The sequence below is a fragment of the Monopterus albus genome, unplaced genomic scaffold (assembly GCF_001952655.1).
Source record: "Monopterus albus unplaced genomic scaffold, M_albus_1.0 scaffold204.1, whole genome shotgun sequence".
Taxonomy (NCBI): Eukaryota; Metazoa; Chordata; class Actinopteri; order Synbranchiformes; family Synbranchidae; genus Monopterus; species Monopterus albus.
The window spans coordinates 55,352-70,766 of record NW_018128084.1 but is presented as its reverse complement, the minus strand read 5'-3'; the positions used below and the strand labels follow the sequence as shown (position 1 = coordinate 70,766).

At 39.6% G+C, this 15,415-nt stretch overlaps 1 protein-coding gene across 1 annotated transcript; it reads left to right on the top strand.

Annotated features, from left to right (window-relative positions):
• The first annotated feature begins 11,616 nt into the window (after positions 1-11,616).
• On the top strand, positions 11,617-14,505 carry LOC109970655 (leucine rich adaptor protein 1-like). Its single transcript, XM_020618376.1, has 3 exons — positions 11,617-11,829; positions 13,152-13,336; positions 14,025-14,505. Exons 1-3 carry the CDS (start codon positions 11,617-11,619, stop codon positions 14,503-14,505), a joined length of 879 nt encoding a protein of 292 aa, XP_020474032.1.
• Positions 14,506-15,415: the final 910 nt, after the last annotated feature.

Here is a 15,415-nt window from a genome sequence, read left to right as displayed (position 1 = left end):
TTAAATGATTTTAGCATATGGCTGCCATATAACAAAGAGTGAAAATTTTAAGGGGGTCTGAATACTTTCCGTACCCACTGTATAACATTTGATGAACACAATCCTGATCCCTAGAGGTTTCCACGAACTTTTTCGTGATGATATCTTGACTTTTTTGCTCCTCCATAATTCATTTTGAGTAGTGCCACCATCAGGACAAAATGTTTACCATGACAAACCTTGTTTCATGACAAGGCAACAAGACAACTAATGGCATGGTTTTTAAATACAATTGTGCTGATATTTATAATTTCCAGAGGATAAAAAAACAACCAAGGTTTTAGGATTACAAAATATCTATAAGACAGACTAACCACCATCTAGTAAAAATTCAGTGGACAAATGCAAGATTTTCATTGCATTTTAATGTGGCTATTCACAGTGATGTCTGCCGCCATAATCCCGTAGGTACCATGTGTACATTTTTTAAAGAGCCCATGGCATGTTTTTCTGAATGGTCATAATGTCCAGGCAGTTGCACATTCATGTGAACTTGACTGAAGTCCACCGGTGCCATTATGAAAGCAGGATTTTTTTGATTACACAGGGTTTTGTGGATATATTTTCCATCCTGCTGCCTGCACTGTGACCAGAGGATGCGGAGATAAATACAGGGCCGAAGTTACTGCATGTCCGGGAATGATCCTGTACAGGGACTCACTGTTTTACCTGTCCGGGTCAAACGTGGCATGAATGGAACGGCTGGAAACCTACAATTATCCAGCCAGTGAAGCAGCCTGGGGCAATGAATGATCAGGTCATCAACACTGGATTCCTCTGGAGCAATTCAAATGAATGAATGTTGTTGTGGTTTGTTGTGCTGTTCACTTTCATATTCTGGCTCGAATATGTCAGGTACGATTTGAGGCATTGTCATTGTCGAAAACATATCTTATTTGTCAGTTCTTTTATTTATATTTCGTCATAGCTTCCTGACTGGCAACAGGAGCTATGCACATTCACAAACTATCTTCTCATTTTCAGGAAGAGGCTGTCGAATTTTGTCATTTGGAAATAATTAGACTATTTGGAGTAATGATGTGTGTAAAGCTAATCTAGAGGTACCCAAGATTAAACATTAAATGGCTGGAAATGAGCATGCCATGGGCTCTTTAAATGATTTTGCTCAGGTTTTATGCCACTGCATCTGGTGGTCATTGTACAATAGAAAAATATCATTTCTCATTTATGGCCCAAGGAGCTATCTAATATGATATTGTATCACACATCCCCAGAGTGGATCATATCATTTCTACTCCCTAACATGAGCCCTGCAGCTTGGAGTGAATAACAACAGCCACACACTGACTTCAACTGCCGACATTAATGCCTGTAACATAATCAGGACATGTGCAAGGTGATTATTTATAATGGCTCATGTGCTGCATTCATGTGTTATTTTGTGGAATAGTTATTGTGCATAGATTTATGTGTCAGAGTGGTGATTCTCAGTGACCGGCTTGAGCACATCTCCTGAGCACAATGTTGGTAGAAAGTTGGTATGGGAGGGTGTTGATGAGAGAGAGACACCTGAAGTGAATGAGCTACAGAGGTGCCGCTCGAAGACAATGTCTGTGCAACACTTAGTCCAAGCTGTGCAGGGGTCACATTAAACACAATATGTTGTTATAATGACAAAATAGCCTACAGTATGTCATTATAATGAGAAAATTCAGTATGTCATAATAACATGAAAAATGTTTTAATGTGAAAGTATCTCATAAAAACAAGCAATCTTGTTATAATGAGAAAAGTTTCTTTAAAAAAAACTGCCGTAGGCAGTTCTCGTGTGTACTATGAAATATAATCCTGCAGCCTCCACTGGCTATTCATGAATCTCATAGAATAAATTTCAGAGTTTGATGATACTGAAGCCTTTCCTTTGGGCCAGCCCAGTCTAAGTGTACTTCCCATGTGTCCTATAAGCACCATCTTTTCTTGTGTCTTAGTTCTACTCATGTAAGATGCAAGGAAAGGTGAGGAGAAAGGACTTGAGGAAAGCCCTATTAATGACATGAGATGTCCTTTCCTCAGAGCATTCATCTCAAGCGTCCAATCACAAAGGGGTGTGTCAGCTCACAGAAAACCTCTGCGAAGAATGGCCTTGTGCATCGTGTCGTGGCTTCTCCAGCAGCTTCTTTGCTCCTGGCTCTTCGATCCTCAGAGCTGATATATGAGACTTGAGGTGAATCCCATTTCCCCTAATTGCATCCATGTTTCCCTAACTTATGTCTTTTCTTGGTGTCTTAGTCCTGCCTATGTAAGATGCAATGAAAAACTGTAAGAAGAGAGGAACAAGGAAACAGGTTTTCACTTACAAGGGACAGCCTTTCCTTCTGTCCTTAATGTGAAGCGTTCAATCACAAACCAATTTTTGATAAAGACTTATGTGATTCACAGGCCTCTGTGAAGGATGCACTCATGTATCCTCAGATATAACCCCTCCAGACAGGCCCCTCACTCGTTCCTTAGAGCAGAAATAAGAGCTTTGGGCCATTTTTCATCATGGCAGACCAGAACGACTTCAAGGTCAAGCAAGGATTGAGGACCGAGGAACTCTAAAATAAGGGAATTGGTATTCATGTTTGGAATAACCCTTGGTCGACCAACCAAGGTTTCAAAATTACAGAGTACAGATTGCTAAAACAAATTTTTCCCAACACATTTATGACCATCAGAGTGTCCATTTAGACAGTCCACGTGGTTTCTTCTCATACAATCATCAGTTGAAAATTGAAAAACAAGATTCCAAACACAAAATACTGGATTTCCAGAAACACCACTGTGGATACTTATGGTCTCCAGATGATTATTTTGGGTTTCCTGTGGCCTTCTCACTTGCACCATCTTAGAGCAACATGTCCACTTCCATACAGTATATTGTGTTGCATAACGCAATAGGCTGATTGTCATTACATTAGCTAAAAATAACCATACTCCTCAGAAGGAGAACCTTGTAAATTTGATGATTTTACAACATGTTCTGCAGAAGCATCTTGAGGTTTTCCCCCCTAGCAGCAGGACTAAGAATTTTGAGTGTGACTGGTCCATCAAGCTTTGTTGGGAGTAATCAGCAAGGGACACTTTAGCAGCCACTGGGGGGATATTTTGTACTGTTTTGATTTTGATGTCATGGTCATGTAGCAATGTCTAAAAAAATCTCTTAACACAGACCAGCATGTTATTTAACCCCTTTTAAAAGCCATTTCTCAAAGAAACCCCCAAAGATGTATTTCCCCACCCACTCCCAACCTTCCAAACTGATCTCCAACCCCCAAATCCCAAAGTCATTTTTCCTCTTCTCCTTTCTTTCTCTGCTGAAGAATTTGAGCAAATTACCTCCATATGTGTCTGTAGGAGCCTCATGGGAAGGAGGCCATGAAGAATATACTGTTGACAGAACACAAACACTGACCTCATCAAACACCGCAAAGCAACGTGCTCTGATACTCTCCATATGCTCCCCTGGCACTGGAAGCCACTTTCTGACAGCACAGCAACATCTCACCAGTGAGGCTCTTTATCTTCTGATGCCACATGTTGTTTGGTGTCTGACAGGAGGAGGCAGATGGAGGTCAGTCATGTTATCACATATGGGGTGAACATGTCAGTATATGGATGAAGGATTGTGTTCCTTAATGCCATCAAATAGTAAGTTAAAATGTAAATGTTTTTTACTGTATGTACAATGTCATGGAGGCAGATAAAATCAAAGAACCAGTATATAGGGCCTCATGTGTTTTCAGCCAATAATCAGAGTAACAGGAGAAGGGGAAGAGACAGGACAGAAAATGGAGTAAAGAAAAAGGTGCAAAGAGGAGGACAGTGTTTCCCCATGTGATGAACTTTAAATCTCAGGTACCACAGTAATTCTCACTGAAACCTGTATTGCCTTTGGCTCCTGGCCAGAAGCTTTGGCTTTATTTCTAATGTCACTCAGCAGGCGCTTGGTTGTGACCTTTCAGCAGTGAATACAAGTCTCTGGAGAAAGATCATTTTCATAAAGTCTTCCTGCCTTAAAGAAAGAAAAATCACCCAATGAAGTATAACTATATTATATGCAATCATCAGTGCAAATGCAGCTGTAGTCCTCCCTTTTGACCTCCAACATTTGGAATGTGTGATTCACTGGGGCAGGGAAAGGGTGGACTGCTCCTATCTAACAAGCTCCAAGCTGCACTATAACAGAGTTACAGTACAGGATGGTCCAGAGCAATCCTGTCAGTGGATTCTACCTCCTCCAGGCATCTTAAACAGGCACAGAGAGAGTGAGGGGGAGAGTTCATCAAGGCTTTGGCAATAACAGATTTTGTGCAGAAGTGTAGCTTTTAAATTACAGGGGGGTGTATTGAGTAGCATTCCATTTGGATCCCCTGTTCAGCTGTTTGACAGGCTGTTTAATGGTGATTGGAGAGCAGTATTAGAGATCCAAAAACTCAGTCAATGTTAGACTGAAGAACTGCAGAATGGTGTGACTACTTAGCAAAGGATGGTCATATTCACTAGGAAAATGACTTTGAGGGCAAATTACCTTTGATTTTGGCTGATCATATTACCAATAATTAATGTTTGGTGGAAAATGTCGTTCAAAAACTAAAAGCTGACTTGGTAGCATGTTTAAAGGTAAATAACAGTCAATGCAGCTGTTGACTCTATTATGATATTTGAATCCCAGGGTAATAATATGAGGTGACTGTGGCTCAGGAGGCAGAGTGGGTCATCTTCTAACCAGGAGGTTGGTGGTTTGATTCCCAGTCTCCCCAGTCCCAGTGTGAAAGTGTCCTTGGGCAAAACGCTGAACCCCATATTGCTCCCAACATTCCGGACAGTGCCCTGAAGGGCAGCATTGCCATTGGAGAGTGTGTGAACTTACTGGTTCTGGTTGTACTTACATGTAGATAGTGGAAGAATTGGTTACTTTGTTTGAGGTTGTTTTACATGTAGTTGTCTTTTAACAAAGTTTTATGGCTTTCAGACAAGAAATATTAACAGTAACTTCATAGAGAATCTCTCACTCAGGCCTCCCTGACCTCTTGGGCCTCAGGGCCTATACATAGTAGGCCTAGTAGATAATCCATGTATGGATACTTACTTAAAATGGATTGGTAGATATGATAAGTTATTATTTGGGTCAGCAAAGTAGCTGAAATCACTTTTACGTATTTGACTAGCATTAGGCCATGTGTATGAATGTCTAAATGCTAGGTACCAGGCAATTTATAGAGATTAACAGAAGTATAATAGTCAAAATTCAAAGATATAGTACTTTTGGATCAAAGTCTTTTCATTGTCTGGAGGCTAACATTTGTGATAGCTCACCAAATTATGTGAGGACCTTAAAACACCTGTAAAACATTTTTTATTAATGCAGTTACACAGCTTTAGATAGGTGTACCTAATAAACTGTAAGCTGAGTGTATTGTATAATGTAGTATAAGATGCAATAAAATGTCACCTACAAAATATTTTCCATACATTGTATAGAGTAACATTGCACACTGAGATCTAATTTCAGCACAACAAAGCTCTGTTCACAGAGTTTGCAGCATGTGTGATATATGCCATGAAAAAAAGACAAGGTCTGTTGGTGCAGACACTGATATATTCAAAATTTCATAATATGAACAGAGCAATGTAAATGAGCAAACAAAACCTCCTGGTAAACCCCCTCGGTATATTATGTTACTGGAAAAACAAAAATAACACTTCAAATAACTCAAACACACAATAACATGCATTTAATGTAGATAGAAAAAGAATAGAAAAACTGAGGAAAAGGTCATACAGTATATTTAAGGTAAACATCCAGTATAGCAGGTGCTTTTGCAAGGGTCCTTGTAATATCTGACCTCTTCATCCCCACAGGTAATTCTGAAAGGCTGTTTTTTTGTAAACATTGTAGTGAAGACTCAAGAATTAAGAAAGATACAAAATATACAGCACTATGTCACTTCCATGGAAATGTAAGTGATAGAAAATCACTTCAAATAGTTCCAGATTTGATATAATGCTGCAGGTATAAAATATGTGTATTTGGACTTGGTGATTTCTTTATTAAGATAAGATAAAATAATCTTTTTTTGTCATTGTAACATGTACAATGAAATTTTAGAGTGACCTCCAGTCAGTACAGCAATAGAGAAAAAGCATAACATATGAAATAAGACCATATAAAAAACTTAACCATTAGAAAAACGAAATAAACAACAGACCTCTCACACTCCCTCACACACACAGGCATACAGTATTATATTTTATCAGCACTGAGTGTGGTAACTACTGCTGGGTAAAAACTATTCCTGAATCTAGTGGCCCTTGTTTTGATTGCTCTGAACCATCTACCTGACGGCAGCAGTTCAAAGTGTGAACGTCCTGGGTGTGAAGTGTCCTTAATGATGTTTTTTTTTTTTGAGCCACGGGAACTGTGTAGCCATATCTTCTGGAGTGCTTTCCTCTGAGCCACTGTGCTGCTATACCATATACATATACAGTATGTAAGGATGCTCTCAATGGAGCACCAATGGAACAACACCAGCAATCTCTGGGAGATGTTAGGAGATGTTGTTCTATTAGCCAAATGACTCAGATTGTATGTGCACTGACATAAAGATGAACCATGTCTAAAAGAAAGCAAGAAATAACCCTGCACCAGGGAGGATATTAAACGAGAATCTTTCCTGTGGTGCAACTTCTGCAGATTTTAGAGTCTTTTATAAGGAATGATTGGATGTTGGGAGTTTAAAAACCTCTTCTCTTTGGCAGCTGCTTCTTTAGCTCCTCCTAACCCGAGGCGATGGAAATGCCAGAGTGATGCCTGGCCGTTCTCCTGGGCTTTGGGATGAAAATCCTGTTTAATCTCCACAATAACATTCCCTGGGGTTATTTATTCAGGAATGTTAATGTGCTTAGCATCCACTGGCCCCTGTGGCCTCTGACACGGGCTCCTCCAGGCTTTTCTATCAAGCATTCGATCAGGCACAGCACAAGCTCTTTGGTGCCGCTGCCATCTGTTTAAACCACAAAGATTGATGTAACAGGAATCTATTGATGACCCTGCAGACAGACTGCATAGGCTACCTGTTTGTGCAAAAGCCTGCCTTAGCGCATTCCTCGTCTCCATCTCTGTTTATGTTTTACCTCAGTTTGACATTGCAATATGCATTTTGGCAGTTGGATGTGTTTTAATGTTTGCAAGCCTTTCAGTCGAAATTGATGTACTTGTTATTATGCCTCTCACACAATGTAAATACTTATTTTGTGTTTTCTCAGCTCCGGGATCTTTACTTTATGTCATGATTTGAATAAACATAGTACAATTACAGGATGTAAATGGTCTTCTCCATACATATCAGAGCCATTACTTTTACTGCCTCATTTAATCTCCCTAGGTTCCTCCACAGAAACAGATGCACAGAGCAGCATGATCACCTAACTAAAAATTCATGAGCAGCAGGACTTATTAACTGTTTCATGTGTTATTTGGTGCATTTATGCATTTTGTAGATGCTGTATGTCAGTTAGATTCTCAATGGAAAAGTGTGAAATATGGTTTCTTTCCAAGTGTTAGATGACAAGATACACTCCTGTGTGAAGCTACCACCAGCAGCCGGTTAGCATAGCTTAGCTTAGCATAAAGACTGTAAGGTGGAAACAGCTAGCCTGGCTCTGTCTGACAGCAACAAATTCCACCTACCAGAACCTCTAAAGCTCACTAATTAACTTGTTATATATGATTTTTTTATTTTTGAAGGCAGGTAAAGTAATCCCCCCACTGTGGAACTCCATGGTATTCTCACATTTCCTGTATTATACATCTGATTTAAATGTTTCCACCCTTGAGAGCCTATTTTTCATGAGTGAGCATTTTCTAGTCTAATTGTGCTGCTAATATCTAAATGTTCCCTCCAGCTCTGATTGGCTTTATTTAAGTGTGAGGACCTGCCAGAGACCATTTGAACCTGGACAATTTCCTGGCCCAGTGGCCTCATTTATGATGCTGTTTTTGTGACCCTCCAGTCACTGCATTCATAAACACATGCCACATGTCATACCAAACACTTCAGGCCTATCTACAGGGAAGTGAGGCTGCAACATAAAGACATTTTTAATCCTCTTTTACAATTAACATGTGCTCTAGGTGTCTGATGTATGCAGTCCACATTAGGGAATGTGGTTTTAAGTCAGTTTCTCTGCTTTTCATGTGTTTCAGGTCTGGCAAATATTTAGGGCAGCTCCCCTATTAAACTCTATGGCTTATGATAAATCACAGTTAATTGCACTGGCAGGTGTTATAAAAGCTTATCTGGCCATAACACCAGCCTTTCTGTCATGACCCACAGACTGACGCTTGCTATTTTTCATTGTTTTTTCCCCCGTTTTCCTGTCTCCCAGTCATGTAATCAGCCATCATTGCATCTACCTACTGCTTATTATCTCTCAGTCCAGTGTCCTACATAAATACGTCTCTCTGTGAGTGCCAGTGCTTCAGCTCACCTATGTGGCATCTCACCTTCACTCCTGCAACCCAGCCAGCTCCTTCCTTGTCTTTCCATGCTTTACCTTTCCTGCACCCAGTAACCTGTCCTTTGTCAATAAACTTTTTTTGTGTTCCACTCCCGGTGTGTGTTTGTGTACATTGGGTCCACTGCCAGTACCCAGTCGTGACACTTTCAGTGATGTCCACATTTTGGCCATTTTTAATGTTTATTACTTCCCTAAAACTGGAAGTCAAAGGCCCTGATTCTTAAAAAAACTATTTATTTATGTGAGTAGTATTTTACTTAATGTAATACTGGCCTAATGGTCACTCTGAGCTACACTGAAAACACTAGCACAAACATGGATGATATTTAACAGCTCTCACTGGGGTAACAGTAACTAGACTTCAATTTCCACTCCATCTTCCCACTTGCTTTTCATTCCAAGGAAATTACAAGAATGCTGTGTCAAGTATGACAAATTTGCTTTCAATATTATGCTTGTCTGATGAAATTGTAGGATATGTTCACAGCTAGTGAGCATATTTGTCAAGATATTTGGACAATAATGGCTGAAACTCTCCTATAAAACTTCAAAATTGCATGAGATGACCTCAGTGCTAACTTGGGCTCAGTTTTCAGGGTTGCTTTGGGTTTGACAACCTCATCTGTGAAATTAGATCTGCAGTCTTAAGCAAACAGACCTAATGACTGTTATCCTGAAGGTGCAAAAATCAGGCCTCTGAGAATGCCTTCATGCTTTGTGGTATTGTCTGCTGCCATCTACAGGCCTCTTCAGAGAAAACAAGCAATTTGTATTAAGATGAGTGAGCCTCGCCGCCCCCCAAAAAGAAACACACTGATAATCCATAACCACATCACAGGATTAAGTTATAGCTAAACATCAGACAGTGTGACAGGTGGCATAGATGTCCCCTCTTTCATAAAGACATTGATGCTGTACACTGCAACAGACAGCTAATGTGGAAAGGATATTAATATTTTGTATTGTGTCCATTAGAATAGTGTTTTAATCCACAAACAGTACTGCCTGGTTTTCAGCACAATGTTGACATACTTCTGTTTAAAATATGGCAAACAACAGATTTTCACCATTAAAATTCCTGTGTGTCATTAAAAGACAAGACAAAGGACAGTTTTGGCATTCTGTTTGATCAGAGATTTAAAAATACATTTGCGTGAAGGCAATAATCTATAACAATAAGTAACAAGATTCCTTTTGAAATGTGCAAAGAAAAATATTTTAAAGTACATATGTGCGTTTCAAACTAATCCTTACACTTATTTCTTCAATACTCACCTGGAACGTGCCAACAGTGTTGTACTGGTGGCCACAGAGCAGCTCCAGCAAAATCAACCATGCCATTTTGTTGCAACATGGAGATTTAAGAGTAAAAGTGATTGAAATTTATGAGCCTCTTATCTGTGGAAAACACGTGTGAGATGATGCTTTATTCTTTAAACCAGTACTACCAGTACTCGAGGCGCTTCAGGAGTAGGAATGGGTTGTCTTCTCACTGGAGGGTTGATGGCTCGATTCCCAGCTTCTTCAATCAGTCCACGTGTCAAATCAAATCAAATCAAATCAAATTTTATTTGTATAGCGCCAAATCACAACAAAAGTCATCTCAGGACACTTTACAAAGTAAGGTCTAGACCTTACTGTTATCAATATTATTACATAGGGAAAACCCAACAAATCCCCCTTGAGCAAGACACTGAACCCCAAGTTGTTCCTGGTGTCTGTTCCACTGCTGTGTGTTTGTGAGTGCAAATGGGTGAATGAGAAAATAGTGTGAAAGCGCTTTGACTGTGCTTAGATCTATAGAAAAGCACTATACAATTCAATTTGCTGCTCTAAAACACAATTCTTCCACCTCCTTCATAAATTTATACTTTGTTTTAGTTCATTCATTCATTCATTTTCTACCGCTTAGTCCCTGAACGGGGTCACGGGTGGGGCCGGAGCCAATCCCGGCCGGCAATCGGGCGAAGGCGGGGTACACCCTGGACAGGTCGCCAATCCATCGCAGGGCCTTTGTTTTAGTTGTTATCTTCTATTTGTTCATATTTTAACAAATTTGCTTGTTTGCAAAAACTTGTACTTCTGTCTCATTGTCATTTTTCTATATAGTACTGTATGTACTGTTTTTAAACAATTCGACAGTTTTGAACAACCACTCTCCTGGCCACAGCTGTGTATTTCTTTGTGTATGAGTGACATTACATAATTATAGATGTTAATTAGATTGGTTCTAAAGCAGGTGACAGTGGTAGATCTTCATGATTTTACCTGACTGTTCCTCATGGACATGCTTTATCTCCCTCCGCAGCGAGCAGTGATAAAACAAAACTGTTACAAGAACAATAAACTGTTTTCCTCTGAGGTCTGTAAACTGGTTTACCTTTCCTCATGTCACCATTACTTCACCAGGTTGTGGGTTCACATTCAAGCAATACAACTGGTATTTAACATTATAGACAGGATTTAATCTCAATTATGAGGAAACGGGAAACCTCTGTCACTGCTGCACCGATTCTAACGGGCATTAATATGGGGCAGTGAAAGGCAGATACAAATAAATAATCTATTTCAGTTTTGTTCACATTTGGCCCAATGCTGTGTGACTAAAAGTGGGCTGTGTGCAGCTACGACTAGTCAAAGTAATCAATCATCAGGTGATTTATATTACAGACCGGTGCATGCAGGTGTCACAGAAGCATCTCTATGTCACTGCTGCTATGAAACCCATTGTTTAAGGACATACCAAAGAGCATTTCTACTTTCCAGCATCATGTTCTGTTCTACATACCATCAATACCTCTGTAGTCTGAATGGTGACAGCAGTCAGCAGGACAGATGATTTGCTGGTTCACACTTCCAGCTTTCTTGCAGCTCCAGTTTGTCATTAATGATCGTGGAGTGTTCAGGAACAATACGTGTGGGCTCTGTAAGTGTGTGATTTTTGCGCTGGGGGTCGAATTTCGCACAGTGGAAGTTGTAAAGGTGAGGTGACCTGACGCACATTCATATATATAGTCAGAGCCTGCGATCGGAAGTTTTTGACCGCACGGTGGGATGGCAGAGGAAATCCTCAACAATTCGTTTCCAGATCTGAAAGAGCTGGAAAATAAGGTTGGCAGGAAAACACCCCAGAGTCTTGTGATTTGGATGAAGGATGCTGCAGGATGTGAAGACAGATGGAAATTGGATGTGGTCGACAGGGGACACCACAGCTCTGCCTTGAGCGACAGCTTGTCTGACAAAATCAACAACTTAAAACAGGAGATGGTAAAATGTTTCATATATACAGCGTACATGTATAAAGTGTACTCAGTAGGCTAATGAATGTTTAACTGTGAAACAGGTCTTCTGTATGTTTATGCATATTTCTAAATGGACAGTTTCCTCTGTTTTGTTGTTCTCCAGTGAATCTTTCCGTGTTTAGACCACGCCAAAACCTGCACGACTTGTTTCAGTAACTACTGCTCTCTTTGTTCTAATGATGTGTTTCTCTCTGAACAGTAGAAACACTGACTGCCATTCTGAGCTGCTTTCCACCACACCCCTCACTTGTCGTGTCTGTCATTTTATACATTCTGACTGGATTCCTCTGCTCATAACCAACTTACCTCAGCTCCTCCCCAATTCTTCTCATGCCTGCTGCTTTTGTCTTGTGCCTTCTGCTATTGATTTGATTTGATTTATTCTTTCAAACATGTAACAACAGTCAATATGTCAACACACATAATTCCACACATATCCACAAGTATATTATCAATTTGCTTATACCTAGTACATGCTTGAACGGAGTAGGAAGAAGTCAGACTTATCTAGTCCTACCCCCTAACATCATCTTATCATCATTGGTTTGCAAGCAGTATTACTACATGGATACATATTCTACATCCACACTCCCATCTGATTAATCATTAAGCCTGTTCTTGCCCATATCTTGATTGACACATACCTTTATATCTGCGTTTGAACTCGTCAATTCTATTACTATTTTTTTAGTCCACACTTAAATTATTCCATAGTTTTACCCCACTTATAGAAATACAAAATCTTTTTTTAGTTGTACGTATAGCATGAATTTTTAGATTTAACTGACCCCTTAAATTGTATCCCCCTTCCCTCATTGGTGTGATCCCTATATCCCATCTTATGCACAATTCTTATCGCTCTTTTTTGTAATATATACAATGGTTGAAGTGAGCTTTTGTATGTGTTTCCCCAGTTTTCAACGCCATACTCTAAGTATGGTAAAATCAATGAAGAATACAAAATACGTAGTGCTTTTCTGTCCAAAATATGTCTAACCCTTGCCAATATCAATATGTTTTTTGCTATTTTATGCTGAATATATCTGATATGATATTTCCAGGTGAATTTATCATCAACTGACTATTGTAGCTCAATGAGCATGTAAGCAGGGGCCTTACTACTGGGGCAACACAGTGAGCTTGGTCCAAAGGGCCCCTGAGAGAGGTTTAGTGCATCTATAGCATTCACGCATATACCCATCTCTCAGCTCTCACACATACACACACACACCTGTTCCCTTAGTTGTATCTGTATCATGTTTATCTAACACCACATTATTCATGCAGAGGTGGCTGAGGTCTGCTGATGTGAGAATTCTGTGCCAGCTGGTTGCCGTACACGAGGGCATCGAGGCCATGCGTTGGATGATGGAGAACAGGGGAGTCTTTGCCAGCCGAGGCAGCAGCTTAACAGACAGTCTGAGCAGCCTGGTGACCGTGGAGGGACATAGCCCCATGATGTCTCCCTGCAGGTAGTTATTATCTGTCATATTGTCTTTAGGACACTTACTCCTTTTGACAATTTGCACATATATCAGACGTATGAATTAAATGTATGAAAGACTGCATTAAGTAATATAATGACTTAACCAAAATATCACTTTAGTGGAGGTGAGTTTTTATTTTCAATAGGGGCTTTTCATTGCAGAAAGTAGGTCTACATGTCCAGATAAGAGACACATAAATGGAAAGGTATTCTAAATTTAACCAAGCTGGTTTTATCTTACATTAACAGTCTTTTTTATTCATCATTGTCAATAAATATATGACAATGATTTTTCTGGATAAAATATGTACTTTTCATATGGCATACTGCTTTAAGAATACGCAGGTCAGCAGTCAGGTAAAACTCTTGAACTTTAACTGAGAATGTTCTAATATCATTGCAAATTTGTAATAAGAATGTTTCCAACTTTTTTTGAAACTAGAATTCAGTGCAGTGTACATTCAACACAATTAGCTGACACTGCATTCTCTCAAACCTGAAAAAACTTAGTATCAGTAAACATACTTCACTGTAAACATTTGTGTGCTAACCCGTGATTCTGAATTAATCGCAAATATCTAGGTTTCTAGCTTAATCCTGCTAGGAAGTGTTTCCTTCAGTTTCATGCTCTAACTGTACTCCATATATGGAGTATTGTTCTATTGCTCCCACAGTCCGACCTGCTCTTTGCCTGAAACCACTGGCGAGGAATCAGAAGATCAACTGCCACACACCGATGATGCTAAATCAGACCACAAGAGCTGTTTTAACACTTTGACCCTCAAGTCTACTGAAGCAAGGCCTCCTAGTGCTTCTAGTTCCAATTCTGAAGCCAGTCATTCCATGCATGCCAGACATTCTGATTCGGTTGATGCCAGAGTACAAGAGTCACAACCACAGGATATGGATGGAAGTGTGTCCATCATCAGAAGAGCTCTGTTCCGATCTAGCAGGGCAAGAAGAGAGGTGAAAGCAGACGCTGGTAGTTTTAATGTCACTAAACAGTCGGAAAAGACAAAGAACCAGAGTTTCAAAGACCCTCAGAAGAGCACAGTGGATGAAAATGAGAGCACATCCAGTGGAGAGAAGGTTTTGCTGGGCTATGATGCTCAGTGGTGCTGGGTGGAGTCACAGGATGATGTGTTGTTTGTATGATCTTCTGTAAGCATAACCAAAAGGGTCTGAAGTTACTCCTCCTGTAACTGCCAGTAATTCAGTGGGATGCAAAAAGCATTTTGTGTCATTAGAATGAGAATGATGCTTAAACATGTCGCTGTTAGATTGCTCACTCACTGTCATTTTATAGGATGTACAGTTTTTTTAAACTAACATTGTGTATTTTATGAGTTAAAAAAACACCTAAATCAGGCAAGTATTGCATTTAAAAAAAAAAAAATGATAGAAACTTCCTGCTGTGGCTGGAAAATGTTCTGAAGACTGGGGACTTGGTTTTTAGGATGACATATCGTATATGGATGTTAATTAAGAACTTTTCTTCTTCATTGTATTGTATAAAAGAAAATGTGATCATTGATAAGTATAAACATTTATTTTTGTGTGTGCTTATTTTCTCATATTTTGAAACAAGTGATTTTACATAGCTATGAGCCAACAAAATATGGTTGGGATTTTTAAGATGATGCCATTGTTCTTTTAAATTATTATGCAATGATGAGCCTAATATACAGTATATTTCAGTAACAAATAAGACAAAAAGCCTTTCCTGATGCTCTTGCTTGTCTCTCAATGCATAACAGCAGAAAATTGTGAATACACTGAATGAATGTTTGTAAAGGTGAAATGTACAGATCAATGTCTTTCACTACTTTTTGACTAACTTGTTTTCTTTACCCCACATTTATTCACAGCAGCAACAGTGTACAGTATATGGGATTAACCAAGCAACACTCAGTGCAGTGATGTATCTTGTTTTTCCATTATGCCTTAGCAGACAGCAACTGAGCCCTATGGCACAGAGGAGAATAATAGGCTAATGAAACGCTAAGGATGCGGACCTCCGTAAAACTCAAGTGAAGAAGAAGAAGAAAGTCTTTTGGGCAGAAAC